At 42.1% G+C, this 20,265-nt stretch overlaps 1 protein-coding gene across 1 annotated transcript in view; it reads left to right on the plus strand.

The window, feature by feature from the left end:
• hbs1l (HBS1-like translational GTPase) overlaps positions 1 to 20,265 on the plus strand; it is a 100,461-nt gene that overhangs the window by 40,981 nt on the left and 39,215 nt on the right. Inside the window, exons 5-8 of the mRNA XM_084082636.1 lie at positions 12,566 to 12,674; positions 12,931 to 13,136; positions 14,492 to 14,657; positions 17,063 to 17,180. Of these exons, the coding sequence (XP_083938762.1) occupies positions 12,566 to 12,674; positions 12,931 to 13,136; positions 14,492 to 14,657; positions 17,063 to 17,180 (599 nt within the window). The remainder of the gene's footprint in view (positions 1 to 12,565; positions 12,675 to 12,930; positions 13,137 to 14,491; positions 14,658 to 17,062; positions 17,181 to 20,265) is intronic.

Genomic DNA, 20,265 nt, shown 5'->3' on the forward strand with positions numbered 1-20,265 from the left:
ATATTAGCACTGGGGATCCCTCAAAAAGAATCCTATTTGAACTGCGGTGGGGAACCCCCCAAAATAATCCTAATTGAACTGGGGACCCCCCAAAACAATCCTATTTGAACTGGGGACCCCCCCACCCTGACATCAGGGGTTTTCAACCAGTGGTCCGGGGACCACCAGTGCTCCTTGAGGGGGTTCCAGGGGGTCCCCAGCCAAATTAATAGTTAGTAACCAAATTGACCCTTATATGTCTGTAACTCTGAGAGTGTACAAATGGAACCAAATGGACCCGTTAGGGTCCATTTGGTTCCATTTTGTACACTCTCAGAGTTACATGAACACTGATGATGGGGATACAGTGTAGATTGGGACCCCCGAGAAATCTAAATGGTTGAGTCCCTGGCATATCTTTTCAAATGGGGGTCCCTGGGCTAATATTTGTCAATTTGGGGGTCCTTGACGCGAAAAAGGTTGAAAACCACTGCTGACATCATCAGCATCATTTGAGTGTCCTCGAGATCTGCGACACACGCTGCTTCCACTGTTCTCTGTTGCTCATTGATGTGAGCTGTGATTGGTCCGGTTACTCTTGGTGGGCGGGGCAGCAGTGTTGATTTTGACAGCAAATTTGTATTTAGTTTTAGTCATAGTCTTTTGAATGAAATTCCATTTAGTTTTAGTCATATTTTAGTCATTCTGAAATGTTTTAGATTTTGTCTAGTTTTAGTCAACTAAATATCATAAGATTATAGTCGACTAAATCTACAGTTGATTTAGTCGACTAAAATGTATGTTGGCGGTGCCTTGGTGGCGTCGTAATGGCTGTTTTTACACTTGGTCGCATGCTGAAAATAGCAGATCTACAAGCTGTAGATCTGCTATTTTCGGAGCGCAACACCCGAGCGCAACCAAACAAAAAATGACTTGTCTTTTAGTTCTACTGGATCTCTTCTCCACTAGATCCCTCACTAACATTTTAGTCTAGTTTTTATTTGTTGACGAAATTGTCAATATATTTAGTCTTAAAGGACAACTTTGGTTTTTCACAACCAAGGTTTATATTTTAGCTTGTAATTAAAGTAAATAAAAGATGAGTGTTATTTTTATTTTATTTACTGCTTTCTATAATTTTAGCAATTTTCGCGATATTTTTTACAGTGGGCGGGGGCATTCTGTCCGGTGGCTAAATATGTCTTTTACACAATAAAAAAGGTCCCATGGTCTTTGATGGCCAGATGTGAGTTATTGGGGGCTAGAAGAGCTACTGTAATTAATAATAAAGAAAGCGCAGAGTTATTGTGTAAAAAAATACATATTTAGCCAATGGACAGAATGCCCCCGCCCACTGTAAAAAATATCCAGAAAATTGCAAAAACTATAGAAAGCAGTAAATGGAAAAAAAATTACACTCATCTTTTATTTACTTTAATTACAAGCTAAAATATAAACCTTGGTTGTGAAAAACCAAAGTTGTCCTTTAAGTTTAGTCATCATAGCTTAGTTTTCATGTAGTTTTCGTCAGTGAAAAAAGGTAGTCGACAGACATTTTTCGTGCAAAAATGTTTTGCTCTGTGGAGATGTCCAGCAGAACGTCCTAAATCAGTGGTTCTCAAACTTTTTCATGTCAAGGACCCCCAAATTGACACTTATTAGGCAGCGGACCTCCATTTGAAAAGATAAGCCAGGGACCCCAATAAGAGAAGGTTTATACGGCTCTAGCAGTGATTCTCAACCATTTCAATTTCAAGGACCCCCAGATTGACATGTTTTAGGCTACGGACCCCCATTTAATGGCATTTATACCTCTGGGACCCCAATTTAACGGGTCCATTTGGTTCCACTCTCAGAGTTACAGACCCATAAGGGTCCATTTGGTTCCTATCCATCATTTAGCTGGGGACCCCCTGGAACCCCTTCAAGTACCCCTGGGGGTCCCCGGACCCCACTTTGAGAACCAATGCTCTAAATGACTCTGTTTGCTCTGAGGAGATGTCCAGCAGAAGCAGAGTCTTCTTTTGTTGCCACGGCAACTGAGATTGGAATCGTAGGAGTTGAGGCATTACATTTAGTTTGACTCGGTTCCAAAGATAAATATTGTGAAAATAGCCGATCTACAAGCTCACAACGAGGCTGTCTGTGTGTGTGTGTGTGTGTGTGGGGGGGGGGGGGGGGGGGTAAGTGTTAGGAATCTTATGTCTTGTGAGTGTGAATGGAAGTGAGTCATCCTGAAAGGGGTGAAATGGGTCAGACTGGCCGCCTCCCACTTTCCATCATCTTCATCATCATATGAGTACATACTTAGCCACGCCCTTCACATCAGCCTGCTTGTTTAACCCATTAAGTCATACATGGGCAACTGGTGGCCCGGGGGCCACATGCGGCCCCCACCTTCACTTAATGCGGCCCACAGGTTAATATCAGAATAGTGATTATATTATTGATTTCAGCTGTTATGATTCCTAACATGTAAACATGACCCGCTTTAATGACTTCAGTCTATATTAGTAGCTTAATGACTAGTATTAACATTATATTGTCTTTTTTATGTCCAATGTATTTGTATTTAAGTTGAAAAGGTTAACACATGTATAACTAAATGCATTTGAAATTAAATACAAATTCCAATTAAAATCCTAGTCCAATTTAAAAAATAGCAAAAATTGCCGATGTACAAGCTCAAAACGCGTTGCGCTGCGATGCGTTTTGAGCTTGTAGATCTGCTATTTTTGCTACTTTTGCTACTTTTGTGTGAGAGAAAAAAGTTAAAATACAGAGATAAGAGGTTTTTGCCCGACAGCAACAATATGCAGTGTGTTCCTCTGGAGTGAGTGTGTAAATATAGTGGTTCTCTACATCACTCCTGCATTTAGACCTGAGGCCCATTGTACAGAGGTCTTCTAAATCAGTAGTTATCAAACCTTTTCGTACCCAGGACCCCCAAATTGATACGTATTTGGCTGTGTGGACCCCCATCTGATTTTTTTTGTGCCAGGGACCGTCCCGGAAGAGAAGATTTGAAAAAAAGTAAACAAATTAAAAATGATTAAAACGTTGTAAAACACTCTATTTTTCTTTAAATAGCAGATGTACAAGAGAGCTTTGTACATCTGTTATTTTTGAGAACCACTGTTCTAAACCACTGTTTTAGTTTTATGAAAAACGTATGTTGCTCATATTTATCTATCTAAAATCTAAAATGACACACATGAGATGCTTTCCTGGTTCTAATTTCCCACAGCACATATTACTCTACAGCAACATGGACTTATTCAAATAAACAAACCTTGTGTGTGTGTGTGTGTGTGCGTGTGTGTGCGTGTGTGTGCGTGCGTGTGTGTGTGTGTGTGTGTGTGTGTGTGTGTGTGTGTGTGTGTGTGTGTGTGTGTGTGTGTGTGTGTGTGTGTGTGTGTGTGTGTGTGTGTGTGTGTGTGTGTGTGTGTGTGTGTGCGCGCAGTAACCATAGAGTGAGTTTAAGGAGTGACGTATCACTACTGATGTATTCTACAGAGTTTCATATGGAGGTCTGTGTCACACAGTGATACCAGGAATATGATGTTATGAAACCGACATAAAAACATCTCCTGATTCTCACGTGTTTTATCCAGAACCTGCTGTCACTATTCTGACCATCATTATAGGTCAAAAAGATTCATAAAAAGTCAACAGTTTTGACACAAACTAGATCCACAAGCTCAACAAGTACAGTTATTAACTCAGTTACAGCCTTTAGCGGACTCTAGTGGTAGGGAGGTGCTAGTCTCTGAATTAGTTATAATATTTCAGTGTTTTCTGTGTAAAGTGTGTAAATGTGTGTAATGTGTGAGACACGGTCAGTACACAATGTAACTGTTGTGTTCTTGTCGTGTTTGTTGTTTAATAAACAATAAACACCACAACAAGCACATCCTCAGTCAACTCAGAGATGTTTTTGGAAAATGAAGAACGTTCATCTCTCTTCTCTTCATCTCCCTCACCAGCATCTGGCCTCATCTATAGCAATGGAGTACCAATGACCAATGACCAATGAGTGTTTGTTCAGTAACAGGCGTCTCCCCGTCTCTCTCCACTTCTATGATACATAGAAAAAAAAAAACTTTTTCAGATGGGACGTTCATTTCAGCCAATGAGGAGACAGAACCCATGCATCAGCTCCCATGTTATAGTGTTCAGTTCCAATGACAAGGACCCCCCCCCCCCCCCCCCCCCCCATACAACTCTATGACACAAGGACCCCCCCCCCCCCCCCCCCCAATACAACTGTAGATGAGTGCCAAGCAGGGAGGTTTGGGTCTTATTTCCGTTGGTACGACCCGGCCGGGGGATTGAACCCCCGACCTCTAAGCTCCTGTATGCATGAGTTCTCTCTAGAGATTGGTTAAAATGTGTATCCTGACCTGAACCATTTATTTTCTTTTTGACTAAAGAGCTGGAGAGTCCCTATACTCTAGTCTATAGCAATGATTACTATGGGAATGTAGAGCTATTTAACACCTATTTTTAACAAAGAATATCACTTTATATATATATCTTAAAAACCATTAAGACCAGGAACACATCGGTGTCATTTTCCAGATTTCTTTGGCTATTCAAAAATAGCAGATCTGCAAATCTTTCTTTTAAATCGTGAAAATTTGAATGTATAATTTATAACTTTTTTTACTCAAATCTTTACTTCTGGGGGATTTTACAAATGTCTTCTAAATTCTAACAGTTTATTTTTATAATATCAGTGGTTCTCAAACTTTTGAAATAGCAGATCTACAAGCTCATAGCGCGGCACTCGGTGCCGCGCTATGAGCTTGTAGATCTGCTATTTTTTGAATAGCCAAATAGATCTAAAAATGACACGGATGTGTTCCCGGGCCTTAATGGTTTAATAATAACCATATAAATAAATGTGAAATGTGCCAGAATTACAGCCCTGAGGCTGTGTGTGTGCGTGCGTGCGTGCGCGCGTGCGTGCGTGTGTGTCTGTGTGTGTGTGCATATCGGGGGGGGGGGGGTCATAATTTGCATATCCTGGGCAGAGCCCGGCTTCCGTCCTGTGCTCAGTTTGGCCCCTGAGGGCCACACGGTGTACAACAGGTTGACCCGCCCACGTCTGCTGTCACTCAACAACGCAAATCCTGGACGTGGAGGCCGCGCCCCCTTTTTCCAACACGTCCCTGCTGTTGCCGGGTAGAAAAACCTCGTATGTCCACACGACTGTCACTGTGCTCTCCTGTGTTTTATTTGATCATTTCTCCTGGCCGACTCCTGTTCTTCCACTTCTCCTGTTTTTGGGGGGATTCCACCCTTTTTGTGTGGCAACCCATGTGTCAAAGGCCGGTTATTATTATTATTATTTTTATTATTATTATTATTATTATTAACACATGGGGTGCCAGCATTTTTTCATAACAACTTACTGTGGGTGCCAGCATTCTCCCCATTGACTGCGCTTTGCTGTTTAAAGTTTCCGCGTGCGTTACAAGCAAATCCACGCAAAAAAAAGCATCGATTCATGTTGTGCCATGAGCCTGGCTACAGCCTGGAACCATAACATGCTCCCAGAGCTGCTCTAGCCCCGCCCGCGCGGAGAAAAACGAAAAAAAACAAAAAGACTAAACTCACGGTTCAGACCGTGTTCGGCACCGAAGCTTCGGAACCGTCACTATGTAAACACACGGTTCAGACCGTGTTTGGCACCCGATGTGTTAAGGTCAGATGGTAATGGTCAATGGCTGTGTGCAAAATCAGAGCAATTGCTCCAGCCACTGAGGAGAACCGGGTAGCTTCACCTACTCACTCACCACTACAGACAGAGGTTACTAGAATTATAGTAGGATATTACGCCTCATTCAGTGCCAAGTAAATACAACATAATTGCGTATAGTGCCAGTGATTTTTCGATTTTCTTACATTTTTCAAGTAGTCACAGAATATTTATCTCCAGTATGATGGACCCCCTGATGGTTGCTAATCACAGAGGCTTTCACTGTGCTCCCCCCCCCCCCCCAAAAAGAAACGCCCCCAGACCCCCCGCTTGCCCCACCCCTGTTATCTGACAGTCTGAGGTTGTCAGGTATGTCAGTGTGTTCCATATGGATATTAAGCTTATTTACTCACAAGCTCTTGTATGTAAACTTCACTCTTTGAACCTGGTTTCCTACACAAGTGCTGAAGTTTTTTTTTTCACCGTTGAGCTAAAAGAGCCGGTGTGCTTGCTCAGGGGATAAACTGAATCCTGACCATCAGGTCAACATTGGTGTCACATCCTGTGTCTATGGGTGAGACATGACAGCGTCTAAATGGGATCAAAATACAACCGTCCCAATTGTATTGGGACGGTTGTATTTTGATCCCATTTAGACGCTGTCATGTCACTTTGGGCTATTCAAAAATAGCAGATCTACAAGCTCGTAGCGCGGCACCGAGTGCCGCACTACGAGCTTGTAGATCTGCTATTTTGGAAAAATCGAGAAAATGTGTTCAAATTAATATATTCATATTCTTTTAAAGCCAAACATTTCTAACTCAAATCTTTGCTTCATGGGGGGTCCCTGGAACAACATATTGGAACAACGGCCAAATAAATATCATTTCAGGGGTCCTTGACATGAAAACGTTTGAGAACCACTGATATAGAAACATAGGGTTTTCAGAAAACTGTTGGGATTTAGAAGACATTTGTAGAATGTAGATCGGCTTCAGGTCTTAATGGGCTAACATGCTCTACCATACATATTGTTTCATTTCTTTTTTCAAAAGTAGCAGATCTACAAGCTCAAAACGCGTCGCTTCGTGCTGCGTTTCGTTGCTTGTAGATCTGCTACTTTTGATGCTCTTAGTCAGTGGATGAAGGAGGGCGTTTTAATTTACGGGGGAAAAAAACAAAACGAAATGGAAAGAACAAGTCAAAGTGTAAAATATGGAGATAAGAGGTTCCTGCCCGACAGATATGAAAGGCGGGAACTTGTCACCCCCCCCCCCACCCCCCACACCCCCCCATTCATCCCAACACATCCTGGTGAAGCCGGTTTAGCTCCGCCTCCTGTTGTTGCTTCAGGGGAAACTTTCACTCCTCTCTCTACACATCAGTGAGTCACCTTCATCTTCCTCATCATCCGTTGTGTTTGCTGAGCAGTGTGTCAGAGTGATGGATGTGTTTGGCAGTTTAAAGAAAAGAGAGAGAAAAAACAGCTCATTGTTTGTTCCTTTAAGACCCTGAGGGATAGATATACATGCATGAGGCTGTTTAAACCCCCCAGGCTAGAAGAAACGTCCTAGTCATCATACTGTTCACTGACAACAGGTGAATGAATAGTTACTACTGTTTATCCTGCAGTATATCTTTATACCTTTCACTGCGTGATTACACTCTATAAAACCACATCTTTAGATCAAAATGAAGACAACAAGCCCGTTGTAGACTTTTGCTATTTCAAAGATAGGCGATCTACAAGCTCACAATGTGACGCCTTGTTGTGAGCAAACATGTTTGAAAAATGATTTTTTTTCCGTGGGCAAAATACATATTCATGTGTTGGTCCTTGACATGAAGAAGTTTGAGAAACACTGCCATACACGCACTGTGTGTGTGTGTGTGTGTGTGTGTGTGTGTGTGTGTGTGTACACAGCATATTTGTAAGGTGCTGTGTGTGTTCTTTTGCTTGCAGAGAGATGGGTGTGTGTGTGTGTGTGTGTGTGTGTGTGTGTGTGTGTGTGTGTGTGTGTGTGTGTGTGTGTGTGTGTGTGTGTGTGTGTTTTGCTTGCAGAGGTGTGTGTGTGTGTGTGTGTGTGTGTGTGTTCTTTCATAATGACGGGGCTGTTTTCTTCTCTCCAGCTCAGCCAGTCATTCAGAGAAAACTGTCTTTGAGAGAAAGTCCTGAAATAATTCTGTAGAATCACCTCCCAGTTAACCACAGCTAGTTCTCTTTTTAAGAATCTTTCTCTGTGTGTGTGTGTGTGTGTGTGTGTGTGTGTGTGTGTGTGTGTGTGTGTGTGTGTGTGTGTGTGTGTGTGTGTGTGTGTGTGTGTGTGTGTGTGTGTGTGTGTGTGTGTGTGTGTGTGTGTGTGTGTGTGTGTGTGTGTGCGTGCATCTGTGCACGTTTGTGTTCAGGTGTCAGTATGAAGGATAAGGAGATAACTATAGATATTGATCAATTCAATGTTTTGCTTTTTTTTGCATTGAGGGGAAAACGTGTTTGTTCATGAAAACATTCATGAACAAACAATCGTAGCATCCTCATGTCTGCCTCCTCCTCCTCCACCTCCTCCTCCTCCTCCTGTATTGGTCAGTGTCAGCGTTTCCAAGCCGTACAGCACGGCTGCTCTCTAGTGATGCGCGGGCCGACCCGCTGCCCGCGGGTTGAAGCGTGGGGCGGGCGGAGCGCGTCCAGATGGTCATTGGCAAAACCTCAGACGGGCCTGGACTTGCACTGGCTTGAGCAGGGGGACCTTGCGCAGGATTCTATTCCATGACGGCGTAGTGTGTTACTAATGGTTTTCTTTGAGACTGTGGTCCCAGCTCTCTTCAGGTCATTGACCAGGTCCTGCCGTGTAGTTCTGGGCTGATTCCTCACCTTTCTCATGATCATTGATACCCCATGAGGTGAGATGTTGCACGGAGCCCCAGACCGATGGAGATTCACCGTCATCTTAACCCTTTAAGACCTGAGGCCGCGTCTAAAAAAATCTAAATCCTAAAAAAAAAATCGGAAAAAAATATAAAAAAATAATTTTCACGATTTTTCAAAAATAGCAGATCTACAAGCTCGTAGATCTGCTATTTTTGAAAATCGTGAACTATTTTTGAATAGCCAAAGACATCTAAAGTGACACAGATGCGTTCCAGGTATAAATGGGTTAAACTTCTTCCATTTTCTAATAATTGCGCCAACAGTTGTTTGTTCAACAAGCTGCTTGCCTATTGTCCTGTAGCACCATCCCAGCCTTGTGCAGATCTACCATTTTGTCCCTGATGTCATTAGACAGCTCTTTGGTCTTGCCCATTGTTGGAGTCGAGGTTAAAGTGTGTGCAGAGGTGTCTTTTATAAACAGGTGCAGTTAATACAGGTAATGAGTGGAGAATAGGAGGGCTTCTTAAAGAACAAGAAACGGGTCTGTGAGAGCCGGAATTCTTACTGGTTGGTAGGTGATCAAATACTTATTTCATGCAATAAAATGCAAATGAATTACTTAACAATCGTACAATGTGATTTTCTGGATTCTGTCTCTCACAGTTGAAGTACCTATGATACAAACTACAGAACACTACATTCTTTGTAAGTGGGAAAACCTGCAAAATCGGCAGTGAATCAAATACTTGTTCTCCCCACTGTAGATAGATACTATTGATGGATAGATAGATAGATACTATTGATGGATAGATAGATAGTTACTATTGACGGACGGACGGATGGGAGATAGAGATGGTTTGGACATTTCAAAGCCCATTATCTTAAATCCAGCAGACGTTTCACCAGATAAACACTTTCAACCTGCTGTGTGTGTTGTGTTCATGTCTGTCATTATGGGTAGAACACAAGCCCTGGTAGCTTGTAGATCTGATATTTAAGCCTGAGGTGACGGGGTTTTTCGTACGAGTCATTGTGGAAAACGTCGAGTCACTCTCTGCTCTGATTTACGTGGAGAGACGAAGACGCTACAGTCACTTCTGAAATTAACCCTTTCTCACCCTGGATACACACACACACACACACACACACACACACACTCGTGTGCAAAAAGATACACACACCGCCACTTCTGTAATTAACCCTTTCTCATCCTGGATGTACTCAAACACACGCACACACACACACACACACACACACACACACACACACACACACACACACACACACACACACACACACACACACACACACACACACACACACACACAGTAGTAGTCATATGAGTGTGACAGGGATGACACATTTCATTGTGGATTCCATAGAAGTGGAGTCAGCATGTTTTATCACAACGCCTCACAGCTATTCTCGGTTATTCTTTATTTTAACATTAAAGAGTATTAGAAGTGGTCAAACTAGCAGTAAAATACATTACAGAAAATGATCTCTGATTTCTCATAAAAGCAAAGCAGTAAGTAGTATAGTTCACCAAAAACTGACTTATTGTCTATCAATTAAATGGTAAAATGGTAAATGGTGCATTTATATAGCGCTTCTATCCGAAGCGCTTTACATTGATTGTGCCATTAACCCATTCACACACCGATGGCGGAGGAAACCATGCAAGGCACCAACCTGCTCATCGGGAGCAATTAGGGGTTCAGCGTCTTGCTCAAGGACACTTCGACAGTAACTCTAGGGGAGCGCCCCAGCCCGGGATCGAACTGGGAACCTTGCGGTTTTCCAGTTCACTCTACCCGGCCACTCTACCCCTGAGCCACTGCCGCCCCTAATTACACAGAACACACCCCATGAACCCTAACCCCATGAAGCCTTGACCCTAACCCTAACCCCCTAACCCAGGGGTCTTCAACAGGGGGTCCGGGACCCCTAGGGGGTCCTCAGAGTTACTACAGGGGGTCCGCCAAATCTTTGTTAGTTAAGATTATTTTTTTTTCCCTTTTCTGAGGAGAACTTTAGCCAAAAATAGCCGATCTACAAGCTCACAACGCCTCGCGCTGCGAGGCGTTGTGAGCTTGTAGATCGGCTATTTTTGGCAAAGAGTTATAGGTGTAGGGGGAAAAAAGAGTAGGTGTAGGGGCAAAAGTTTATCTGAAACACAATTTTATACAATATAGAGGGGGTCCCTGCTTCATCTCTCTCTCAGCTAGGGGGTCCCTGGCCTGAAAACGTTGAAGACCCCTGCCCTAACCCTAACCCTAACCCCATGAAGCCTGTAACTCAGGGAGATGTTTTAGTTGTTGTCACATTCCTGAGACAATCATTTGATCTACGGAGTAGAGCTTTAATCGGGCCTAGATATATGAGCCCGGCTCATAGCCCGATACATAATTGACACATTGGGCCCGGCCCCAAACGCCTCCATTTTACTAAACAAGATTAATTGCTGCATGCAGCCTTTTTTTTCTCATTAAATTCGTTAAGAACGGGAGTCATTCTACCCTTTTCCAAATGTTTATATTTAATAAAACAGCTTGGAGCAAATAGGGCTTTATAAATATATAGAATTAGGTAGGGGTGTGTGTGGACATACGGTTAAACGGGGCTGACCCTACTAACCGCTTTCAAAATAATATTTGGTTATTCTATGAAATATATTTTTGAGATATTTGGAGTGACAGCTTATTGATTTGACCTACTTCTGCGCTGCACACTGGAATGATGTAATGAATTATTTGGGAGCAGGTTGTAAGATTCCAATAGTATAAACATGATCCTCTTCTGGATCTGACACGATATACTACAACTTAATTAATATATAAATGTGTTTGGATAATAGCCCGACCCAAAGCCAGACAAATACGTGACCAGGGTCCGGTCGAGTCCCGTCGAGTCCCGTCGAGTCCCGTCGAGCTCGGGCTGAAATCTTGGGGGTGCCGTGATTCTCAGTGATCCCCCCCCCCCCTAAAACATAATCATCAGGTATTATGGTTACACTAGGAGGAAGATTTATTTTAAAAAAGTGTACAGAAAGTATGTTTTTATGTGGACACGCCTCCAGTTCATTAATTATACCTGGTTCTCACCTTAGCACCTCCTCCACCACCTTAGCACCACCCACCTGTCCTAGTCCCTCCTCCTCCTCCTCATGCCCACACCTGTTGTGTTATGATAATGACGGGGAGGGTATGTTTTTACTATGTCACTAAAGCGCTGTTTTTCTATTGGCTCGTTTGACCCTCAAGGTTTCAGCCTCCAGGAACAAACTCAAAATATTCAGAGAAGACATAAAACACCATAAAACCACTACTGTATGTATGTATGTATGTATGTATGTATGTATGTATGTATTAGAGATGCGCGGATGGCCTCTCACGTCACCCGAATCCGCATGTACAAATTAATTATCCGCCCGTTATCCAATTTAAATATCCGCACCAACCGTTTTTCCCGTATGTCAAAATATTATTATTTTCTGGACTGGTATTCCCCGTTAGTTTTAGTATTAGTTGTGTCGTGCGATGCGATCACAAAATGCATTGATTTAGCCTATGGAATGTCGGCTGAACAGCGCAGCAGAGCAGTGCGCTCTGTATGTTCAGAGCAGCACCGGTTTAAAAAAAAAAGAAAAGACGCACCGACATTCCATAGGCTAAATCAATGCATTTTGTGATCGCATCGCACAGAGGCTGCTCTACACACTCACACAGACACAAGCATGCAGAGATTTAGCTATTTTATGGATAGATATATTAGATGTCATTCATTTATTTACCGCAATATTTCACCCGCGGTTTATCCGATATTAATTCATAATTATATTTGATTGACCCGAATCCACCCAAACCGCGGTTAACTGCGGCAACCGCGGCTAAAACCGCGATCCGCGCATCTCTAGTATGTATGTATCTATGTGTGTATCTATGTATGTATCTATGTGTGTATGTATCTATGTATGTATCTATGTACATATGTATATACCTGTGTCTCCTCTTCAGCTAAAGGTCGTGATGCGTCTCAGAACAAAGTGGAGTCAGAGGTCGTCCCAAAGGTCGCCCGTATGACCGTCTCTGGAAAGAAACAGACCATGGGCTTTGATGTACCCAGGTACACACACACACACACACACACACACACACACACACACACACACACACACACACACACACACACACACACACACACACACACGCACCACCAGTTCACTGTGACATCATCAGTTCACTGTGACATTACCAGTTCACTGTGACATCACCAGTTCACTGTGACATCACCAGTTCACTGCACCAGTTCACTGTGACATCACCAGTTCACTGTGACATCATCAGTTCACTGTGACATCATGGTTTCTCTCGCCCTCCAGCGGCCCCGAGGACGTAACCATGACGACGTCCTCCCCACGTCCGGAGACCCCGTCTAAAGGAGCGGACGAGCCCCCCGGGGCAGGGGGAGGGGCAGGGGGGGGCCGGCCCACCCCGGGCGGGGGGAAGAGCAAACAGACCATCAATGTGAAGGTGGAGCTGGAGAAGAGACAGGGAGGCAAAGCTCTGCTCAACCTGGTGGTCATAGGTCTGTGTGTGTGTGTGTGTGTGTGTGTGTGTGTGTGTGTGTGTGTGTGTGTGTGTGTGTGTGTGTGTGTGTGTGTGTGTGTGTGTGTGTGTGTGTGTGTGTGTGTGTGTGTGTGTGTGTGTGTGTGTGTGTGTGTGTGTGTGTTTCTAAAGTGACAATTTAATGACTACTAAGACCTTTTTAATTCAATCCGGGAAGAGATGGAGAAAGAGAGATGGAGGGAGGGAGAGAAAGAGAGATATGTCATTTTAGATTTCAGCTATAAATATAAACAGTGAGATGAGTGAGTACATGAAAACAGTATATATACGTATATAACAGTATATATACATCAACAGTATATATAAGTTTTTGGCACCCCATGTGTTAATAAAAATACCCAAATCAACAGGAAGTTGACATTCTTATTAAAAAACAAACAGCACTGGGTTTGGTGATGTTCTATATTGTCTGAATCAACTTTGTGTTCATTTATGAGCTAAAAGAGTGACTTTGAGAGTTTCAGCATACAATGCAAGTCAATGAAGAGCATTATTTTGAATTATCAATTTCTAATCAATGGAGCAATTATTTCACATTTCTCGTCCACCTTTGGAGTTACATCATGGCAAGATTAACTACACAACCCAAACCTCTACCACAGTGGTCTAGCCCTTTAAATCTGTTACTGAACAAACACTCAATGATTACTATCACATTAAAGAGCTTAAACTTACAGCGCCTTTAATGAAGCCACTGTCAGAGTGTTGTAACACCTAAGCCTTTTACTGTCATTTTAATCTCCACCTTTCATCACTTTAGTTTGGATTTAGTTGTCTTTCATTCCAGCATTTTCTCTTTTCATAAACGATGCCTGACAGACAGACAGACAGACAGACAGACAGACAGACAGACAGACAGATGTGAAACAGAGACAGGTTGTAGTTTCACAGCCTGTGAACCCAGTCATCTCTAGGCTGCTGTCGAGTCCCTTTCCTCTTGTTATTGGGCCTTGATTTACCAGGGAAAGTTGCAGAGCACAGCTGCTCATTTACAACAACGCCCTGCACACACACACACACACACACACACACACACACACACACACACACACACACACACACACACACACACACACACACACACACACACACACACACACACACACACACACACACACACACACACACACACACACACACACACACAGTAGAACCTGGGAGCCGACCAGTACAACCACAGACTGATACTGTCCATCTCTATCTCCAACTCTTATTCAATCTCTCCACCCCTCCCTCTCTCTCTCCACCCCTCCCTCTCTCAATCCCTCCATCCATCTCTCTCTCTCTCTGTGTCTCTATGTCTCTCTATCACAGGTCATGTGGATGCGGGTAAGAGCACTCTGATGGGTCACATGTTGTACCTGTTGGGGAACGTGAACAAGCGGACCATGCACAAGTATGAGCAGGAGTCCAAGAAGGCTGGCAAGGCCTCGTTCGCCTTCGCCTGGGTTCTGGACGAGACCGGAGAGGAGAGGGACAGGTGACTAGAGGGTAGCATGGGTCCAAAGAATTGGACCCGAACCGAAACGGATCCGAGGATATTTGAACCGAATATTTTGAACGGACCCTAGAAATAAATCAAATGTACTGGACCCTCCCCGAAACGGCACCGAGAATGATTGGATCCGGTCCGAAACGGAGCCGATTAAAATTGGACCCGATCCTAAATGGACCCGGGGGAAATGGACAGGGACGTGCACAGATAGACTCTAGGTGGTGCTAGAGCACCTGCCCTTTGCCCTCTTGACCAGAAGTGCCCTTTTGGAAAAAAGAAAAAAAACGTTTTTTTTGTGTTTTTTTCAGTTTACAACAGGGGGTCCGGGACCCCTAGGGGGTCCTCAGAGTTACTACAGGGGGTCCGCCAAATCTTTATGTGATATGATTTTTCTTTTTACCATAACCACTCGAAACCTGGCATCCCTTTTCTGAGGAGAACTTTAGCCAAAAATAGCAGATCTACAAGCTCACAACGCCTCGCGCTGCGAGGCGTTGTGAGCTTGTAGATCAGCTATTTTTGGCAAAGAGGTATAGGTGTAGAGGGAAAAAAGAGCAGACCAAGTAAACAAAAAAAAGTATAATTTACTTGAGCACCTGCCTCTCAAAATGTCTGTGCACGCCACTGGAAATGGAGCCGATCCGGCCGGGTCTTTAGACCCGAACCGTGTCCGATGCTATATTATGCTTATTTTCTCCATAACATGGAGACTGGTCGTCTCAGAGAGTCAGCGCCACCCTCCCCCGCCTCTCCAAGGCGAGCTACAGCGGAGGGTTGCGTCATGCAGAAGTTGAACAGCTACGTTTTCACAGACTTTCATATCCCTCCAGCTCAACCTATAGATTAACATAGGAATGAGCCTAGATTCATATCAATTGTCCATTGTGTGACCTGTCCTGTTGTAGGTGTTAAAAATTAAATGAATAAAGTGGGCATGAAAGTGAAGTGCTGCGCAACGAATACCCAAACTATGAAAACGCCCGCTCGCCCCAAAACACAGTCGCCACCGGGGAAAATCCGTCGGTATTCGCCTGGTGTTCCTAAACATTCATAAACATATCAGTAAAACTATGTCTAAACCTAACCTTATTCCTAATCTTAACCTCAGTAAAACTATACCTAAACCTAACCTTATTCCTAATCTTAACCTCAGTAAAACTATACCTAAACCTAACCTTATTCCTAATCTTAACCTCAGTAAAACTATACCTAAACCTAACCTTATTCCTAATCTTGACCTCAGTAAAACTATACCTAATCCTAAACCTATTTCTAACCTTATCCTCAGTAAAACAAATACAAGAATACAAGAACCGCTGGTCTGCCTGAACAATGGGGGCGAGGGTGTTTTGGGGCGAGCTGTGCCAGAGCCTTTTTATCAACACCCGAGCGAACACCCTACTCAGCACTGATTAGGAGGAGACACAGCTGTGTCTCTCAGCTGTGTTGTGGCGTATCAAAAATAGCAGACATACAAGCTCACAAAGCGGCGCGTTGAGACGTGCTGTGAGCTTGTAGCTCTGATATTTCCAACGCGCGACACCATCGTACAACGAATAGGCTATTCTATAACTGCAGCGCAGAGCAGAGCAGGCTGTCAGAATTAAACCACACAGTCAGATCATGATAAAAACTTTAAATGATTATGATTTTAATGGTTGTAGCCAACTACTTTATCCAAATAATAATATTAGGTAGGTAATAAGTTTAAATGATAAAATAGCCTAATAACAGCATTTTCCCAACCGGTCACGGTGGCCGGTGGTGTTTATAATTACCGGCCAATTAAAAATTTTACCGGTCAATGGCCGGTAAATACTGGCTAACGGAATCCCTGAGATATATATATATATATATATATATATATATATATAGTTTTTTTTATTTAACTCGGGTCCTCCCGGGTCTATCCATTTCAAATGGATAGACCAAGCCCCGAGGGAATTGGAACCGATCCGACCCTGCCCGACGGACAAGTCAATATTTTTGGACCCCAAAATGTTCGGTTCTCGGTTCGGGTCTCGGGTATTCGGTTCCGGGTGGACCCATGCTACCCTCTACAGGTGACCTCACCTTTACACCTTTAGCTCACAAAGCGTCGCTTTGTGAGCTTATACATCTGCTATTTTTTGGCATTAGGTCACGGAAAAAATGGGATTAAAAAAAAAAAATATCGTCCATGAAACTGCTGTCCTAAAATGTCCTTACAAACGTGTGTGTGTGTGTGTGTGTGTGTGTGTGTGTGTGTGTGTGTGTGTGTGTGTGTGTGTGTGTGTGTGTGTGTGTGTGTGTGTGTGTGTGTGTGTGTGTGTGTGTGTGTGTGTGTGTGTGTGTGTGTGTGTGTGTGTGTGTGTGTGCGTGCGTGCGTGCGTGCGTGTGCTCCCCCTCAGAGGTGTGACGATGGACGTGGGTCTGACCAAGTTCGAGACCTCCTCTAAGCTGGTGACCCTGATGGACGCTCCGGGACACAAAGACTTCATCCCCAACATGATCACTGGAGCCGCTCAGGTTGGTCCCTCTGTCCTCTATCACACCAGGGGGTCCCTAGAGAACATTAAAGCCAACATTTGAACTAAAATCGTTTGCTTCTGGAGGTCCTCTGGCACAAAAAAACTATTGGGATGGGGGGTCCGCAGCCATATATATATATATATATATATATATATATATATATACATATACATATATATATATATATATATATATATATATATATATATATATATATATATATATATATATATATATATATATATATACATATACATATACATATACATATACATATACATATACATATACATATACATATACATATACATATACATATACATATACATATATATATATATATATATATATATATATATATATATATATATATATATATATATATATACATATACATATACATATACATATACATATACATATACATATATATACATATACATATACATATACATATACATATACATATATATATATATATATATATATATATATATATATATATATATATACATATACATATACATACATATATATATATATATATATATATACATATACATATATATACATATACATATACATATACATATACATATACATATATATATATATATATATATTTATTTATTTATTTATTTATTTATTTATTTATTTATATATTTATATATTTATTTATTTATATATTTATATATTTATATATATATATATATATATATATATATATATTTATATATATATATATATATATATATATATATATATATATATATATATATATATATATATATATAACCCCCAAATATCAATTTGGGGGTCCTTGGCACTAAAAAGGTTTGAGAACCACTGCCCTAACCAGCACAGAGTGGTCCCTCCGGCCCCTACACTATAGTCATTTAGCACAGGGGGTTTCAACTGATTTTGACCCAGGGACCACCATCCTGACCAAGAGCAACCTGGGGACCACCACTATTGTGCGTGGTGGGTCCATCATAGACCCACCCCCCACACCATAGTGGGGGGGGTTCATGCACCACAGGGAGCTGGAGAAAATAGCTATAATATCAATATAATATCTAATAAAATACAGTGATTTTGTTTTAAAAAAGTTTTTTTTATGCATGGTCAGGGACCACCTGCAATACCTCCAGTGGTCCGCGGACCACCGGTTGAAAACCCTTGATTTAGCAGACCTAACTACACTTCTCAAATTCTGCCCCACCCGACCCAACCCCACGCTTTGGGTCCGGCCCGGGACGAAAATGTATGCTAATGAGCAGGCCTGTGATTGCCTGACCTCCATTATTCCAATAGAATAATGCATTGGTTTTCAACCAGTGGTCCGGGGACCCCCAGGGGTATTTGAGGGGGTTCCAGGGGGTCCCCAGCTAAATGATGGATAGGAACCAAATGGACCCTTATGGATCTGTAACTCTGAGAGTGTACAAATGGAACCAAATGGACCCTTATGTGTCTGTAACTCTGAGAGTGTACAAATGGAACCAAATGGACCCTTATGTGTCTGTAACTCTGAGAGTGTATAAATGGAACCAAATGGACCCTTATGGGTCTAACTCTGAGAGTGTACAAATGGAACCAAATGGACCCGTTTTGTACACTCTCAGAGTTAGACCCATAAGGGTCCATTTGGTTCCATTTGTACACTCTCAGAGTTAAGTTAACATTGATTTTGCAATATGAATTGGGATCCCAGAGATAGAAATGTCATTAAATGGGGGTCCGTATCCTAATGCATGTCAAACTGGGGGTCCTTAAAATTAAAATGGTTGAGAATCACTGCTAGAGCCGTAAAAATCTAATTCAAATGGGGGTCCGCGGGCTAATAAGTGTCCATTTGGGGGTCCTTGACATGAAAAAGGTTGAAAACCACTGGACTAATGGATGGAGGGAGTCTGACTCCACTGACAATGTCACAGTCAAACCACAAAAAAAAAATAAGTTAAAGAAATATACTTTTTTTTTTTTTTGCATTCAACTGAGAGATTGGCCTAATTTGTCCGAGCCTTGGGTTCCGTGATTAAAAAAAAAATACATATTTATATTTCCCACAAAAAGGTCATTTGAACAGCCTCTAGTGGCCTGACGGTAAGGCAGACGGACATAGCAGTGGATGTGTTGTTAACTAGTTGTACAAACTATTGTTGTATTGTTTTATTGGATCTTGTTTAGTCGATACACTTTTTGTATTAGCTCGTGCTCACTTGATTTTGCTATTTTGTATCATCTGTTTAAGACAGTAGGTAGCTGATATATAGCACTTTTACCTTAGCACTAGGTATACTCTTGGTTGCTTGTTTTTGCTGGAAATGCACTTCAGACTTCTGGTGATTAGTAGTTTAGTTCCCTACCTATGTTGAATATGTTGGATAAAAGCGTCTGCTAAATGACTGTAATGTAATGTAATGTAATGTAATGTAATGTAATGTGTTGCATGTGTTGGATGCAGCTCAGAGTGAACTGTACTCAGGCATCTAGTTTGTCGCCGTCTGTCCATCCTAACCCGTGTTATTGAAACAAAAGAACTGGCGAAAATGTCCGAAACTCTAAACATCGGTTTTCCAGATGTTTTGGCCTTTATATCTGGAACAGACGGTCCAATCTGCTCAGTTTAAAGCTTGTTGGATGCGTGGCTTTGAGGACATTAAGCACATTATGACACTTTTTTTAATTTACACACACTACTAGGGCTGTCAGAAGGAATTTCGCTATTCGAAAATAATTTGAATGTGAAAAAAATGTACAACATTGGAATGCTAAAATTGCCATTCGAGTGTAGTTTAAATATATATATATATTTAACTTTAAAATTTTCATTTTAATATTTATTTTTATGTTTTATATCCTAAACTACCAAATACAAAAACAAATGCTTTCATCATATCACGCATGATCAACAGCATAAAGTTGGAGTGCATCATGCACTGCACACACAGTTAACACATGGGGTGCCAGCATTTTTTCATAACAACTTACGTTGGGTGCCAGCATTCTCCCCATTGACTGCGCTTTACTGTTTAAAGCTCTAGAATCCACGACGAGCAAATCCATGTAAAAAAAAAAG

Source organism: Gymnoscopelus microlampas (genome assembly GCF_963454915.1).
Source record: "Gymnoscopelus microlampas genome assembly, chromosome: 16".
Classification (NCBI taxonomy): Eukaryota; Metazoa; Chordata; class Actinopteri; order Myctophiformes; family Myctophidae; genus Gymnoscopelus; species Gymnoscopelus microlampas.